General features: G+C 44.4%; 1 protein-coding gene across 2 annotated transcripts in view; it reads left to right on the top strand.

Moving 5' to 3' along the window:
- Nucleotides 1-17140, top strand: part of F13A1 (coagulation factor XIII A chain) — a 69929-nt gene that overhangs the window by 19074 nt on the left and 33715 nt on the right. For both annotated transcript variants that reach the window (XM_035125298.3, XM_035125299.3), the window contains exons 4-5: nt 3977-4228; nt 10370-10488. In XM_035125298.3, coding sequence (XP_034981189.2) covers nt 3977-4228; nt 10370-10488 — 371 coding nt within the window. The remainder of the gene's footprint in view (nt 1-3976; nt 4229-10369; nt 10489-17140) is intronic.

The following is a 17140-nucleotide window of genomic DNA, read 5'->3' as shown; positions in this document are numbered from 1 at the left end:
AGCAAAGGATCCAGAAGTACCCCCAAGACATGTACTCTCTCCTTCAGAAGGAGTGTAACCCCTTCAAGAGCAGGCAATCTCCCAGCCATCTGGGCTCAGGAACTGCCCACTAACAATGCCTCAGTCTTATCTGAATTGAGCTTCAATTTGTTGGCTCTCAAGCAGCCCACGACATAGCTGCCAAGTTATCCCTTTTTTAAAGGGATTTTCCATTATGCTGAATAGGCTTCCTCGCGAGAAAAGGGAAAACTTGGCAGCTATGGCCCACGATCAAGGATAAAGACTCGTCTCTGCTGCCCCCAGAGGGCAGGAGGACTAGATCTAATGGTCTTCACTTGCAGGCAAGTAGATTCTGGTTAAACATGAGGAGAAACGTGTTGATGATAAGAGTGGAGGCAATTACCTAGGAATTGTGGGGGTCTTTGTTGGAGATCTCTGAGCAGCCATCTCTGTGGGATGGGACGGCTCTGGATTTTCTGCCTCAAGCAGGGGAGGTGGCCTGGAATACTTCCAAGGTTCTTTCCAACTCTAGGATTCATTAGTAGTTGCAGTAGAAGGATCGTTCTGTTGCACGATGTGATCATGCTTTGTGTTGAACAGGTTCCAAAGTAGCACCAGAATTGTATTTATGCAAGGTGCCTTGGAGATCCATCTGGTTCAAAAGTTAAGATAGATATAAAATTCTTGATGGAAACTAGGGATGGAAGAGAATTTTGTCCAGTCTGTGTTGTAAAGCAAACCGACCCAATTCACACCTTCCAGGCTACTACATCAATACGAAAACAATTCTCCTTTTGATTTTGCACTTCTCCAAATTTGGTGAAATATTTCTCAGCTCAGTGCACCAAAATGCATTCCTCTTTTAGAAGAAAACGTCTTTAGGAATGTGTATATTAAGATACTCTATGTGTTTAGATGGCCATCAATGCTGGGAGGATGGAGTCAATCTATGGTTTTAAAGATCGTTGCTTGTTTAATGGGGTTTTATCTGTGACAGTACATTGAGTACATTGAGATACAGAAATTACGGTTTTAAATCGAGTACTTTCTTATGCTGTATCCAACAAGGTATTTGTTTTTTGAGGAAGGCTGTGTTAGAAATGTTTTAAGTGAATAAATATGCACAAAACTGTTATCTTGATCTACATATGTAGTTTGAGTTCAGAATTCACTGGATGCAAACAGTAGCCTAAAGATCAATGAACAAATGATGATGAAAAGCTTGAATCAAGAAGCCCTAATTATGCAAGGCTCTCTTTTTTTACGTTCAGCTTGATTCGCCTTCAAATTACCCCGTTTCTAAATATAAATGTCAAAGATTAAAGCAACCAAAAGGTGCTGTGATAACAAGCTGCATAAACAAACTTTTCAGATGTGCTTCTGCTTTAAATCTGTATCATTTTTGTGGCACTGAATACTGAGCAGGCACTTTGCAGTTTTAAATTGTTCCCACAACCCTCAACTACAAGATATTTATCTGTCTATTTGCTCAACGCCATCAAGGCGCATGGCGTCTTACAGAGTGGATGAGGAGAGTTGTCTACCCCAAGGAGCTTCCAGTAATCTCAAATTTGACCGGTGGAAATAGTGGAAGGGGAGCGGAAGGAGACAGGAGTAAGCACAGGAAAAAAAAGGTGTGATCCAATTACAAGTGTTTGGGCCTTGTTACAGTCTTTGCTGCAGCAAGAAGGTGGGAGTTAGGAGGTTGAGCAAAAGTCTTCATGAGACAGGTGGGACCTGAGAGGTGTGGCATCATGCAGGGAAGGAGGCAGGTCCTCCACTGCAGGTGGTTGGACTAGATGAGCCTTGGGACCCTTCCAACTCTACAGCTCTATGATACAGGGCAACAGGAGAGAATGGGCAGAGGTTGGTTTTTTCTGGACTACAGTTCCCATCATCCTTGGCCATGTTGGGTGGGGCTGATGGGAGTTGTAGTCCAGAAGCATGTGGAGGAGGCCATGCTGATTATCCCTAGACCACATAGCAGTGCTGCATCTCATATTGATGGCCCTGTTGCCCCTGAATGCATGCATGCTTCCTACAAGTGAGTAAGTTAAAAGTATGAACTATGAAAGAGAAATCAAATACATTCCTCACCCACAAAAGGAGGACATTAGAGGGGCCTCCTCCTCCTCCTCCTCCTTCCAAATATGCAGGTTCAGCAAGCTGATTTTTCTCTTGGCATTTCACTTTCTTTAGCAGTTGGGTTTTCTTCTGGGCTTGGCTTGCCATTAAACTGAAGAGCAGAGCTGAAGCTGAGCCCCTACTGTAGAGAGAGGAAAGGTCAGGCCCAGCCACCATTCAAAGAACGAGTCGGCATTCAACTTGCTGATCCCATTGTTAGCTGCCACCGGCCTCTCATCTTGGTTGCCTCTTTAGCATCTCCCCCTCCACCTGATTCCCTTTGAAGCCCCCTTTTAAAGCATCCTTTGCTATATCTTCCCAAATGTGCTATTGATTTGGCTTTTCTTTCTTGTGTTGCTTCTTTTGAAGGTCTCTTTCTTCTTCCATATGGCCCAAATATTCTGGGTTAGATGGAAGGTTTCCTGAGTTGTGTCAACCAAGGCCACAGGAACCAAAATATAAACTAGAATTGCACTGGAGATTAAAGTAGAAGAACCCTGTCAATAGAGATAAATCCAGGGCTTTATAGGGGCTGTATCTAATCTCTAGATATACCACGTTCAGTGCCAAAGTTCAGGTCCCAAAAATGTGTTTCTGCAATTATATCTCCTGCTAAACCAGGAAAATATCCCTGTCTTTGCTCTGTGCACCTTTCCTGAGCACAGCAGTTCCTACTCTACAGGAATATGCTGAGAGGGACAATTCTGGGGTATTGGAACCTGCATTATACCAAGTTAGGTCCATGTAGCTCAGCATAATCCAAGGATGGTGAACCTTTGGCCCTTCGGATGTTGCTAGACTACAACTCCCATAATCCCTGCACCTGCTTTGCCCCACCCCCAAGTGAAGGGCACATGAGCAGCTAACTACACTGCTGCCATTGGCCAGGCTGCCTGGGACTGATTGGAGCTAGTGTCCATCAACATCTGGAATACCACATGTCCTCCACCCTTGATATACAAGTTGGTAATCATGAGAGGACAACATGTTCACCAGCTCAATTGATATGGGCAGGTGATGTTTGTAGCTAATCTTAGGGAAGAGCCCAATTTGCTGGCTATTTTCAGATAGTGCCCATTGGTAGCAAATCCTAACATTTGTAGAATTTAATATTGAGGTCTGCAACCTTTCTGTGACTAGGGCAGGGTGGCAAATTCTCTCTCTTTTTCCCTACTGAGGGCTGCATATGCTTGGGGGCAATCTGTGTGCCAGAGCAAAACATTGGTCAGATCCACCCCTTTCCTTCCTTCCTTCCTTCCTTCCTTCCTTCCTTCCTTCCTTCCTTCCTTCCTTCCTTCCTTCCTTCCTTCCTTCCTTCCTTCCTTCCCTCCCTCCCCCTTTTGGCTTTCCCCCATTTTTAACCCCTAGTTCGTCTTCTCTCTCTCTCTCTCTCTCTCTCTCTCTCTCTCTCTCTCTCTCTCTCTCTCTCTCTCTCTCTCTCTCCAGGCTTCCCTCCCTACATGAATTTAGGGGGAGGGCCACAGATTCTCAACTCCAATATAGGGAGACTTGCAAGGATATTGGTGGTAGAAGATCCTTCAGTGTACTTGATGAAGGAATTTGTTACTTCCAAATCTTGGGTTCCTTTGACCCTGTTTTATGTAAACAATACAAAGTTCTGCATGGCTGCAAGTTGGTTTTAAGGAGCACACAGATGTTAAAGATAAAAACGTTGACAAGAAAGCTAAATTATGCAGACAGTAAAAAGTAAATCTACTGTAATCCTACTGACTTCCGTTGGACAGTTCCCAGCCCAGATTTTGCTGCACCGTCAAAATGTAAGACAACGATTCATCCGCTGCCACTCATACACAGAACCATATTTCTGCCTTTTCTCTTCCCATCTCCGCAGGGCGATATCCACAACAAAGCAAAGGCACATATATCATCGTCCCTTTGGTTCAAGAGCTGGAAAGCGGCAAATGGGGTGCTAAGATCACTCACAGGGACGGAAGTTCTGTTGGCCTGAATATCATGCCAGCTGCTGACTGCATTGTGGGGAAATTCCGCATGTATGTCGCCGTCTTGACTCCGATTGGCATTCTCAGGACAAGGAGAAACCCAGACACAGATACGTACATCCTGTTCAACCCCTGGTGTTCAGGTAAGGCATGTGCAGGGTGTAGATACCTGGGGAAGAGGACTGTCCTGTCAACATATTTGGTATTCGATAGCATGAGCAAAAACCCTGCCTCAATGACTGTAGGATGTGTACACTGGACACTGAGGTCCAGCGCCGGTTCCCTCACTGCGAGAAGCGATGTTACATGGAACCAGGCAGAGGGCCTTCTCGGTAGTGGCGCCCGCCCTGTGGAACGCCCTCCCATCAGATGTCAAGGAAATAAACAACTATCTGACTTTTAGAAGACATCTGAAGGTAGCCTTGTTTAGGGAAGTTTTTAATGTTTGATGTTTTATTATGTTTTTAATATTCTGTTGGGAGCTGCCCAGAGAGGCTGGAGAAACCTAGCCAGATGAGTGTGGTATAAATAATAAGTTGTTGTTGTTGTTGTTGTTGTTGTTGTTGTTGTTGTTGTTGTTGAATGACTCCCCTATGACTGCAGCATTTGCTGGGGAAACCTAGCCAGATGGGCGGGGTATAAAAAAATTATTATTATTATTATTAGTAGTAGTATATACACATTTCCATTTCTTTTGGCTCTAGTGCACTTCTGCCACTGGGGTTTGAAGCCGTGGAAAATTAGCCACAATCTATATCTACCCTGTAGTTTCTTGAGAAATACTCCTGTTCGATGCATTCCCCCTCAAACCAGCTTCCATCAGATTTGAAAATGCAAGCCACATTTACTTTGCATTTAAGCTGAAGTGCGTACATTTGTGTGTACAGCCATTGCACATCCTCAGGCGATAGCTTCATGAATAGGAGTTGTGGTTTGTTTTTGTGTGTGTGTGTGTGTGTGCATGGGAAACCAAACAGGTAAGGGTGCATCAGACGAAGACATCCTCACCCCTTCTCTGGTGTGTACAGCAATGTGCAAACGTCACTTGAAACACAATGCAGCGGGGGGTGGGGGTGGGAACCTCACTGTATTTTAAGCTACTAATGCATACACAGTTGTGGAGAACCATCCTCTATATACATAAAGAATACGAAGATGAAGAGCCATATACATTTTTAAGCGTCATGCCAAACAGATTTCAACAGATTCTTTTTCATGTGTTCACTGGTTGGATGCAGGCAAACCATAAAACAACCCAAAAAATCATGGGGCAAAATAAATCCTCTGATTTTTACCTCGTGCTTACCCTTACAAGATGGCCAAGGGTTTTCAGATTTCCCCCCCCTTGCCTTAAAAAAAAAACCTTTTTAAAAAAGAGGCTTTCCCCATAGCTTCCCGCCAGCCAAGAATGACTTGGAAGTGATATTGTTTCGTGTTGTAGCACATCACTCCCAAGGCATTTGGGGACATGTGATTGGCAGGATGTGGCATGAGGCTCTCTCCACAGGTTTCCATGGACTGAACTTCCCACTAAGTCCTAGGAAAGGAAGTGGCAACCACCTCCTAAAATTCTCCTCCAAGCCAACACACACATGACTTAACAGAATCAACCAACAAGCTGATTTAATTTTTGATAAGGTTGTGTTGTTGTTGTTTTTAAAAAAGAAAGAAATGTGAGTAGAACCCAAAATTATTTCTCCCTTTGTATCACACATTAATTATCTGGTGTGCCTCACAAACACCACTGTGCAGTTGGGTCGATATTTTCCTACATTTTATAGATTGAGGAAAAGGCTGTCTGTTGAGCCCGTAATGTGTCAAATGGATCGTACTAGCACTCAGATAGGCTAACTCTCTCACACACAATCTTATAAAAATTTCCATTGATTTAAGAAAAGCATGGAAGGGTCTCTTCTCATTAGCATCCATATGCATCCATTACTTTGGCCACCTCATGAGAAGAGAAGAATCCTTGGAAAAGACCCTGATGTTGGGAAAGATTGAGGGCACTAGGAGAAGGGGACGTCAGAGGACAAGATGGTTGGACAGTGTTCTCGAAGCTACGAACATGAGTTTGACCAAACTGCGGGAGGCAGTGCAAGACAGGAGTGCCTGGCGTGCTATGGTCCATGGGGTCACGAAGAGTCGGACACGACTAAACAACAACAAACAAAAATGCATCCATTTGGTAGATCTAGAGACAATTCCACGTTTAGCCATGAAAATCACTTGGATGACTTTGCACAGGTCATTATGGGGAACGGACTATAGCTTGGTAGTAGGGACCATTCCTTCCATGCATAAGGCTTCATTTGATAAGGCCATGTATCCGTGAAATAGTTCCCCTACATCAGTAGCAGGGCTCCATCAGTGCACAGCAGTTACCTGGAGGGAACTCGCATCAGATTTCTGGATTTCTTGCTCAAACCAATCTCAGTTGTCGTAATAGCTGTCAAAAATCAAAGGCCTTGTTTTCTGGAGCAGTCTTCCCTTCTTGCTGAGAATTCAAAGACCTGTCTCTCTCAGTCTCGGTCTCTTTCAACCACACTTCACTGAATACTGAAAAACTGAGCACCTTTGACAAAGCAAGGGAAATTCATTAATCTCTACCTCATTTCACAAATATTTGTGAAGCGGGGGTTAGCAATGAAAAGCAAACTTGATTGAAAACCTCTAATATTTCTTGAGTAGAAGAGAAATATGGACAAAACAAAAAATGCGCCACAGCGGTAGAAGGATCGTGGATATCGAGCAAATAATGTATTTGCCCACAGACCTTCCCAGCTCACTCGGCCTCTGCTGTCTGCTGAATTTACCACCATACCAGATATGTGGACTGGCTCTTGCAGTTTCCTTTTTTGAAATTCTGCTTCTGTGAGCCCAGATATAGCAACTAGAAGGGGGAAAACCCATCTGCTGAACTCTGTGGAATTGTGCGTGCAAACGAAGATAAGACATTACAGTGGTACCTCAGTTTAAGTACTCAGTTGGTACTTTCTATAAAAGTATGAAAAGAGTTTACTTACATTACACATCTGTTCACAATAGGATCCCAGAAGACAGACTTAAGCTTAGAAAAGTTACATACACCTGGAAACTATCCCATAAGGAGACAGCTCCTTTGTCCTCTCTTGGCTGGAAGCCAAGAGGGCATCTCAGGCTAAGCATATGTTGCTTCCCCCACGAAATGTAGTCACACAGAGAGAGAGATGGCGGCCAGCCCTGTGCTTTTGTTACCTGCACAGGTGAGGCCACGCCCACCTCTAGTTACATGCAGAGGAAGTTTGTCCCAGCCCAGGAGAAATAGGAAGTTCCGACTGGCTGGTCCAGACATCCCCTTCTATGTCTGCTCTAGGGATGTTGTACATGACTGCTCTTGTGTTTCACATCCCACAGTCTGTGCAAGTCTGGGGGTGGTATGATGTGGGCAACCAATGGCGACTTATCTTTCCCATTTGAACAATCTGAATCAACGCAGGCCATACATGCTAGTGGGACTGAATGTGCTACTGGGGACATTCCAGAAAATACCCCTCGCAGAGTCGCTATCCCTCTGTGGACAGAGACAAATGGAATCAGTAGTGCATGTTCCCCCCCCCCCCCTGTCCCTTGTATCATTAAGTTCATTAAGCAGTTAGCAGGGAATGGCGTTCAGATGAATGTAAAGTTTGTTTACTCAGGATGCAGCGAGGATGGTATAGTAGCCAGGTTTCTGCAGAGGATTTGTGAATATTATCCAACATTAACTTAAATGTTAGATCCAGGTTTTGCTGAGTCATTTTATTGTACTGAACCTTACTGGACCCTTGTCTATAGCCCAATAAAAGGTTTGCGAATTTGAGTTCTTGTGCAAAGGATTACAGCCTTGCTAGCCTGTCTGCTCACAGCTGCCTTTATCGGGGTATATTCACACAGCCTTTTATTATATCTTGCAAGTATTGGCATGCTGCGTGTGGCACAGTCTGGTGTAGTTGCTGATCGGCGCTTCACTTCAGGGTTAGTTGGGGAGGAGGGTATGTAAAAAAGGAGCTTTCTCCATGACGATCTACATGGTGTCTGAACAGAGACAGTGCACGGGGGAAACTTAGATCTGCTGGCTGGGAGAGCTTCAACCACCTGCTTGAAACGGAGCCCTTGGCTGCTGACAGCTCTATTGCAGCCATGCAAATCAAAAAGAGCCCGAGGCTTGAAACAGATTCTTATCACCCACCCCCCTCGGCAGCTGGAAGGAAGCCTCCATTTCAAAAGAGAAGACGGAGCTTTCCATAGGGACGCTTGAGGAGCTTGGTTTCTGTGAATTCCGTGGCAAACTGGGGAAGTGCCATAGCTCAGCAGCAAAGCATTTACCTGCATGCAGAGGATTCTGGGTTCAATCCCCAATTTCTCCAGGGAGGGCTGGGATTGTCCCCCATCTATAACCCGGAGAGCTGCTGCAAAACAAAAAGCTTGAGTGCTTTCTAGGTTCCTGACCTTTACTAACCTGTGGCTCAGAATGTATCTTATATTTCTGTTTTCCTGCTTTCTTGAATTTTGCAATGCATTTTTCAGCTTGAAAAAAAATGGATCAGGATGCATTGAAAATATATATATATTACAATAATGTGCTTTAGAAGTGCAAAGAGACCAAACACATATTAAAAGTACGTGTTTCAAAATTAACATTTCTGTGCAGATTCCGTCCGTCCCCCCGCCATCCCAAATTGCAGATTAATCTGGAGATGGGGCAGAATGGCCTTATGAATAAGCACATGTGAAACTGACACAGATCATAAACAGACTGATTTGATTAAGCAAACTGAGGCTTTTGGCTTCTTACTCAATTAGATTTTGCTGCTCTTGTCTGCAGGCAAAAATTACACAGTAGCAGGAAAATGTTTTGGGATGAGGAGGGATAGCTTGCCTCTCCTCCTCCCTGAATGGGGGAGGGATGGGGGTTGGAGGGGGTTGGTGTGCAGGCTCATTCCCATTTGTTGCCACAGTCATAAAACTGCCTTGCCTAGTCTCCTGGAATCAATCCTTAGTCATCACGTCAAGTCAGGTTCCATTAGGGGGAAAGGGAACTTCAGGCCTGGGGCCCTCTCAGGATGCAACCCAAGCCACACCCCTTCTCTCCAAGCCACACCCCTCACTCACCTGGTTTCATAGCTGTCAAGTTCTCCCTTTTTAAAAGGGAAATTCCCTTATGCTGAATAGGCTTCCTCGCGAGAAAAGGGAAAACTTGACAGCTATGCCTGGTTTCACAATTTCATTGGGTGTTTTTGCCTGACTGGAAGGTGTGTCTTAGACAGGGGTAGAGGACAGAGAGCAATGTGTGTAGAGACCATACCTGCCAAGTTCCTGCCGGAAAAATAAAGGATCGGCAGACTGGAAGTAGCGCTGCCGCCATTTTGGAACTGGGCGGAGCATGCTCAGAAGCGACTTTCGATGCTGCTCTGCCCAGTTCCAAAATGGCTGCCATGCCAGAAATCGCTTCTACGCATGTCCAGAGACTCCAGACATGCGCAGAAGGAGCCGCCCCTGGCCGGTAAGTAAACCAGGAAAAAACAAAAAAATCCGTTTTTCCAGCTGGAAACGGCTGGAAAAACGGGGTTTCCCCAGGGAATACGGGAGACTTGGCAGCTATGGTAGAGACCAGCCTAGTGTACAAAGGTAACGTTTACAGCTGTTGCTCCACCCACGTTTGCCTCTGGCCCCACCCACCACTAGCATGCGCCTACCCTTGAAGGGGATGTGACTTAGTCTGAAAAAAGTTCCCCGTCCCTGTGCTGTTATTTACATAGATCAGTGGACCACACCCTCAGCCTCCTCCAGCATCTTTCAACTCCAGGGCAGGGTTTTCCCTTTAAATCTTTTGACATTGACTCGCTCTCTGTCACCGATTAAGAAGTTTCAAAATTGTTCTTTGATCTGCTATGCAGATGCCTAATTGCATCATGGCACTCTGGACTCCTCAACTTAGCAATGCAAAATCATAAAATGCTTGATGAGAGGTGACATTTTAATCACGCTTTACAGATCCTGCTCAAAGCAGGGCAGATTTGCCTTCTTCCCCCCTCCCCTTTTCTCCTTTTAAGTTAAAGAATACCTGGCTCCCAATTACAAGGAATTGTGCGAGGAAGGAAGGATATCCTACTGCTCTGCTTGATGAACAAAAACAAAAAACAAACAAAAAAACCCCCAGCCTTTTCATTAGCGTCATATCATTCTGCAGTACTAAATGCTGGCATCTATTATAAGCAAAACAACTGTATTGACGAGCTTTCGCACACAACGTTTTGTTGCAGAGGATGCTGTGTTTCTGGATGAAGAAAAGCAAAGGCAAGAGTATGTCCTGAATGACCTTGGGGTTATTTTCTATGGAGATCCTGATAGCATAAGATCCAGGAGTTGGAATTATGGCCAGGTGAGTTTTTTTGAATGGACATGTTGGAACTTCTGCCACTCATGCTGCTGTCTTAAGATCTTGCGCGCCAGCAAATGAACACTTAAGGTTGAAGGCGGGGTCGTGTCTGCTGGGCCAGGGTGATACCACAGACCACAGTGTGTTGTGTGACATAACTGGAACCTTGATCTCTCTCAGGCTTCAGGCAGATACACTGGTGCAATTTTTTTTTAACACTGAAGTATTAAGACTGCTATGTTTAACTGAATTACTCCACACGTGAGGACTTGCAAAACCTGAGCTGCACCTGGGTCCTAAACATTTGCACCAATGTTCTCCGTAGATATTTTCAGAAACCGTTTTTGACATGTGCGCATCTGATGCATAAGGATAGGACAGGCAGGTGGATAACATACGTTGATTCTTCCATATGCGCTTCTGTACGCTTTGATCCACATATGAGTGCTTTCAGTTTTATGCTTCCCAAATCTAGCTGATGTTTTGCATCCACCCTAGTGGGCAGTGTGTGTTCTGTCCCCTCAAAGACTACTTCCCACTCTCCAAAAGTTCCAGAAACTGAGGTATCAGTTTGTGTGTGCACACCTCTTTTTTTTAAAAAGGGGGGGGGGATTGCCCACCGGTCAATCACTCAATGTTATTATCACATCAGGCGACAACTTCATTATGCCAGTTTCCATCCCGCTCAGTGGGTTAGAGCATGGTGTTGACAACGCCAAGGTTGCAGGTTCAATATGGGACAGCTGCATATTCCTGCATTGCAGCTAATTGGACTAGATGATCGTCAGGGTCCCTTCCAACTCTACACTTCTGTGATTCTATGATTCAGCTCGTTGGTAGGCAAATGACATCAAAAGGCCTCTTCAAAGTCCATTAGCAGGTGCAGGTGCGTTCCAACCATTTGAATGCAAACCACACCCCCAATGGACATTCCCCCTCTCCATTTGCAGACGTGGTTTGAGTCAGAGCACATGTGCTCTTTGCTCTCACTCATTCTTCTCATTCACAAACACACAGCTCCCTTTCTTTCTTCCCCTTCTGCTGCTCGGCGAATGGGTACCCTCTTACCTGGAGTGAACAAACAGGAGAGCCAAATCAGGACACAGAGTCTTACTCTTGCCTCAATCTTTGTATTCCTCTTTCTTCCCACTGGTGCTTCTCTCAAGCCAATAGGAGATGGGAGAGGAGTAGGTAGCCTTAATTTTCAGCGATGGAGACAGGCAAAGGGGCTGGAAAGGCAGATGTTGTAAGAGTGGGTCATCTGGCTGGATAAGGCAAGGGGAGGATTGACCTCAAGAAGCCCTGTGACCTACTGGCCAATTGCAGGTAGCATTCTGCCAACCCTACTCAGGATTTCCTACCAGCAGTATCTCCACCACATCCAGATTCAATTTCATCCTGTTTTAAGAGCTCATCTATTTAACCACAGCCTCAAGACAGTGGTTTAATACTGAGAAAACTGACATTGGATGCTTCATTAATGAAATATGGAACTCGAGGGAAAGTGTATTGTCTAATTTATGACACCCACCAGCAAAGCTCTGGATGATTTTTGTCAGAAGCTTCCTATGGATGATAGATGTTAAAAGGCACCAGTGATAAATATCAAACCGTGTGGGACACAATAAGTCAACTGCTAGAGGGCTGAGCTGGGATCAGCAGTGATGACCACTGAGTTCATTCTGGGGGGAAAGGAATCATTCGACAGTTAGATTTGATATCCCCGCAAGCTGTTCAAGCCAGGCCAACAAAATTTAGTGAACTGCTGCCACTGAGACATCCAAAATCATTGAGAAGGGAGAATGCCTTGTCAACTTCCAGATGTAAGTAATCTGTGAAAGTTGGCAAAGGTGGAAGTCAGACTGAAATAGACCCAGAAGTGATGTGTTATATGGTTTTTTTATTAATCATTCTCCCTATTCTGTGTTTCCTCAAAAGTGAAGACCTGAAAGAAGTCTAGGAATGGTTTTGTCAGGTGGGCCCCCTTCCAAAGTGAGATGTTCGCTATTTTAACCAGCAAGTCTCAAACTCCTCTCACTTGGTCTTAACTGGCCAAGATAGACTATTTGAAATGGGCATCGCCTTCACAACCCTAGTCAACCAGTCAGCATTCTTGAGAGAAAGCACCTAGGCTGAAGCAATCCTAGTGATTGCAAAAAGTGGCTGCTTCTGACTGTTCTGGTCTATGATCTGTCACAAACAAATCAGACTGGATCTGAACAACTTCACCATCTTCAAAAGTTATCTCAACAAGCAACTGATGTCTCACTCACCAGCAAATGCCCATTTTCAGTGGAAGACTGAAAATTACAGTACTTGGAACAGCCTCTGGAGCACAACCCTACAGATGCAGTTGTGGCAGAGAAGAATGTTTTCCCGCTTACCATCATTGCTGTCGCCTCCTAGGCTTCAAAATGGGCTCTTGACATACATGGGCAGATTTGCCTTATGCCCCAAGTGAGCTCTTATCTCCTCTCCATACTGGGTGGCTAAGGTCATTTGAAACGGCAGCAGGGAAAGCGGACAAGCAGGGGTTAACAATGTTTCTTGCTCCAGTCGATCATTCATTCAAAAATGTCACTGAAGCATCAACATATTTGCTGCTGGTATCTCCTCTATATGCCCAACAACCATTAGTTTCTGTAAGTCCCCATGGGCAGAACATTTTAGTGGGCCAGGCAGCCTTTTCCTAATAGACCTTGACCAGGTAACAATCTATAATACGTAATAGTAATAGTAATATAATAATAATAATAATAATAATAATAATAATAATAATAATAATAATAATTTATTAATTATACCCCGCACATCTGGCTGGGTTTCCCCAGCCACTCTGGGCAGCTTCCAACAGAAAAATGAAACAAAATAATCTATTAAACATTAAAAGCCTCCCTGAACAGGGCTGCCTTCAGATGTCTTCTAAAAATCTGGTAGCTGTTTTTCTCTTTGACATCTGATGGGAGGGCGTTCCGCAGGGCGGGCGCCACCACCGAGAAGGCCCTAACAATGACAATGACGAAGGTCTAATCTTAGTGCTTCCTATTGCCAGGGGATTGCTATACCTGCTGAGGGTACACTCAGAGACAAACTCAGGCATGGTACTGCATAATGTGTGGAATTATATTTTGGGTATAATTTCTTATGGTTATCATCCTTGGAGTTTGGCCAATGCTGCAGAGTTCTGATAGATAGTCAATGGAATATGGGGAGGAATAACCAGGAGAAGTTGTGGCTCGAGGAATGGAAAGGGCACCTGCCATCTCAATACTGGGCACTGCCAGATATTGATGTCGTTATGATGGATCGTTTGTTGCTTGAAATGAAAAGTCCTTCTTAAACTAATGTGATCAAAATGAAGTTCTTCGTGTAGCAAGAGGAGAGCATTATAAGAAAGAAAGGTAAAGGAACCATGGACGGTTAAGTCCAGTCAAAGACTGGGGTTGCGGCGCTCATCTCGCTTTCAGGCCGAGGGAGCTGGCGTTTGTCCACAGGCAGCTTTCCGGGTCATGTGTCCAGTATGACTAAACTGCTTCAGGTGCAACAGAACTCTGTGACGGAAACTAGAGCACATGGAAACGCCATTTACCTTCCCGCCACAGTGGTACCTATTTATCTACTTGCTCTGGTGTGCTTTCAAACTGCTAGGTTGGCAGGAGCTGGGACATCGCGGGGATTCCAACCACCGACCTTCTGATCAGCAAGCCCAAGAGGCTCAGTGGTTTAGACCGCAGCACCACCCACGTCCCACTGGGAGAGCATTATAAACCCCTGGTGACAATAGTTTTGGGGCAAAGTCTGCACTTTATTCACCTACCCTGCATTACTGACACCAGGGATGGCTTGGTGTTAAGAAATCCGGCTCGCTTAGACTCTGATGAAAGTGGGGCAGACTAAGGACTGCCTCAACCAGCAGCACAGAGATAAACAAAAACTTTTATTTGATGAAGCATCTGGCAAATATGGTGAGCTCAAAAATGGATCCACGTCCCCAGTTGTGAAAGGGACCATTTTCCAAGACCAAAGCATTTTTCTTACTACAGGATTGTTTACACCAATGAACTCTTGTACACCATTGAGATTTATGGGCCAATTCCTAGAATAAACATTCGGCTTTTTGAAGATGATATTGTTGCTGGAAGCATCTCCTTTGGGAAAGTGTTGACCTCCACTACGAACCCTGTTTCACACTATAGGATTATAACTCATTATTTAGTAATGAGCTTCTGTTCCATTCCAAAAGAGGGAGAAAAAAGTAATGCAATTATAGGTAACAGAGCCAAGGAGATGAATGATGATAAATGTGTCATGTCCAACCTGGATGCAATTGCATTAGATAGTTCATCGCCATGTCGGTATGTTAACTAATCAGTGATGCAATCAATTTATTGTTGCTATTTTTAACCAACTAACTTTTTTTGTTAAAAAAAAGAAAAGAAACAGAGGCAAACCCGAACGCATGTCAACAATTGTGATGGTCCAGCTTGCAACAGAAATATAATCTGCTCATTTGTTTACCACCGCTTAGAGAGGCTCATAATTGAATTCATGTGCCTTTGCCACCATCTCGGCAATTGTTTTCCAAGAGACAGTGTCATTTTTTGGTTGCTATGCAATTTCTTCTGAGCAAATTGGACTGTATCACAGGGCAGGCTCTTTCATAATGAATTCCGCTCTATTTAGGCACTTCTGCCCCCTATTTATTCCTGTCCTTGTTGTCATTGGATCCCAGAATTTAGACTCCTTTATTAGAGTTCATTCTCAAAGAAGACAGTTTCAGGCCACATGCCGGGGCTGGTCTCTCTTTGCAAGGCTTGCTAGGCTCCTGCCCATCAATAATCAGAAGTGCAACTAGTGGCAAACTATCTATATTTGGCAAACTATCTATATTTGAAACTTTTGCCAGTGCAACAGTATTGAAAACAGGATTGTCTATAACTGCCCTGATAGTATCATGATGACAAATAATCACAAATGCACAATAGAAAGGGCATCTGGAAGGGCTCCTTAGAATCATAGAGTTGAGAGGGACCCTGAGGGTCATCTAGTCCTACCCCCTACAATGCAGGAATCTCAACTAAAGCATCCATGACAGATGGCCATCCAACCTCATCTTAAAAACTTCCAACGAAGGTTCACCTACCTTCTGAGAGAGTCTGTTTCACTGTTGAACAGTTCTTACTGTCAGAAAGGTTTTCCTAATGTTTAGTTGGAATCTTCTTTCTTGTAACTTGAAGCCATCGGTCCAAGTTCTACCCTTCAGAGCAGGAGAAAATAAGCTTGTTCCCTCTTCCATGTGACAGTCCTTGAGATAGTTGAAGATGGCTATCATATCACTCCTCAGCCTCCTCTTTCCCAGGCTAAACATACCCAACTCTCTCAACCGCTATTCAAAAGGCTTCGTTTCCAGACCCTTGATCATCTTGGTTGCCCTCCTCTGCACACATTCCAGCTTGTCAAAATCCATCTTAAACTGTGGTGCCCAGAACGGGACATGCGGCCCCAGGTGTGGTCTGACCTTATTCAACAGAACAACTACATATACGGAAGAGACCAAAAGTGCAATCTCCATGTGTGACTCTTGTGTAAAACAGCCAGAATCTCCCCTTGCGAGTTTGGATGGGTCTGATATGCAGCTAATTTGCCCAAGCCACTTTTGAACTGCGGCACTATGCCTTTCTTGTCATGCACCAGTAGCAACCATAGTTTAAAACAGTGGCGTACAGCCTTTCAGGGCTCTGGAGCCACCTTTAGGTCTAAGCTGCAGAATCCCAGCCACTTTAATTTTATATATATTTTCACCTTTATAATACATGACTCTCCCCATATGAACTCTACCACTTGTGAGCTGCAAATTGAGCTCTGCTCCCTGTTATGTACAACACAGGAAGTGACAGTGAACTGGTATTCAAAGGCAGCTTGCTTCTAATCGTGGAGGTAGTACGTAGACATGATGATGACTAGCTGTTATCTTCATCTTTCTAGTTTTTGGAGAGCTTGCACCCTCTCTCTTTCAGAAAGGCCTTTGGCTGCTGAAATTTTTAATTAAAGCTTTGTACTACTGCTGCTGAGATATGTTGGTTTTGTAGTATATTAATGGGGGTGCTTAATGATAATTTTTATTGCAGTTTTATGGTTTTATATTATCATTTTAAGGTGCCTCAAGCCATAGAGGGGCGGGGTTTAAATGGCTAAGGATTGTTTGTTGTTTGTGTAAAGATTTATATCAAACATCTTCTAATAATAATAAAAAAAATTATTTATACCCTGCCCTCCCCAGTCAGAGCCGGGCTCAGGGCGGCTCACACCAATAAAATTACAATAAAACATAAAAAGCAATTAATTAAAATACAGATTAAAATACAATATTAAAATTTAAAATGCAGTCCATAAATCCAGCCATGAGGGAGGAAAACACAGGGGTCAACCCAAAGGCCAGGCAGAACAGCTCTGTCTTGCAGGCCCTGCAGAAAGATGACAAATCCCGCAGGGCCCTGGTCTCCTGTGAGAGAGCGTTCCACCAAGTTGGGGCCAATACTGAAAAGGCCCTGGCCCTAGTAGAGGCCAATCTAGCCACCTTATGGCTCGGGATCTCCAGAGTATTGTTGTTTGTGGACCTTAAGGTCCTTCGTGGGGCATACCAGGAAAGGCGGTC

Source organism: Zootoca vivipara, chromosome 8 (genome assembly GCF_965207765.1).
Source record: "Zootoca vivipara chromosome 8, rZooViv2.hap1.1, whole genome shotgun sequence".
NCBI classification, from domain to species: domain Eukaryota; kingdom Metazoa; phylum Chordata; class Lepidosauria; order Squamata; family Lacertidae; genus Zootoca; species Zootoca vivipara.
The sequence above is the reverse complement of the archived record's forward strand: the minus strand, read 5'-3'. Positions and strand labels throughout refer to the sequence as shown.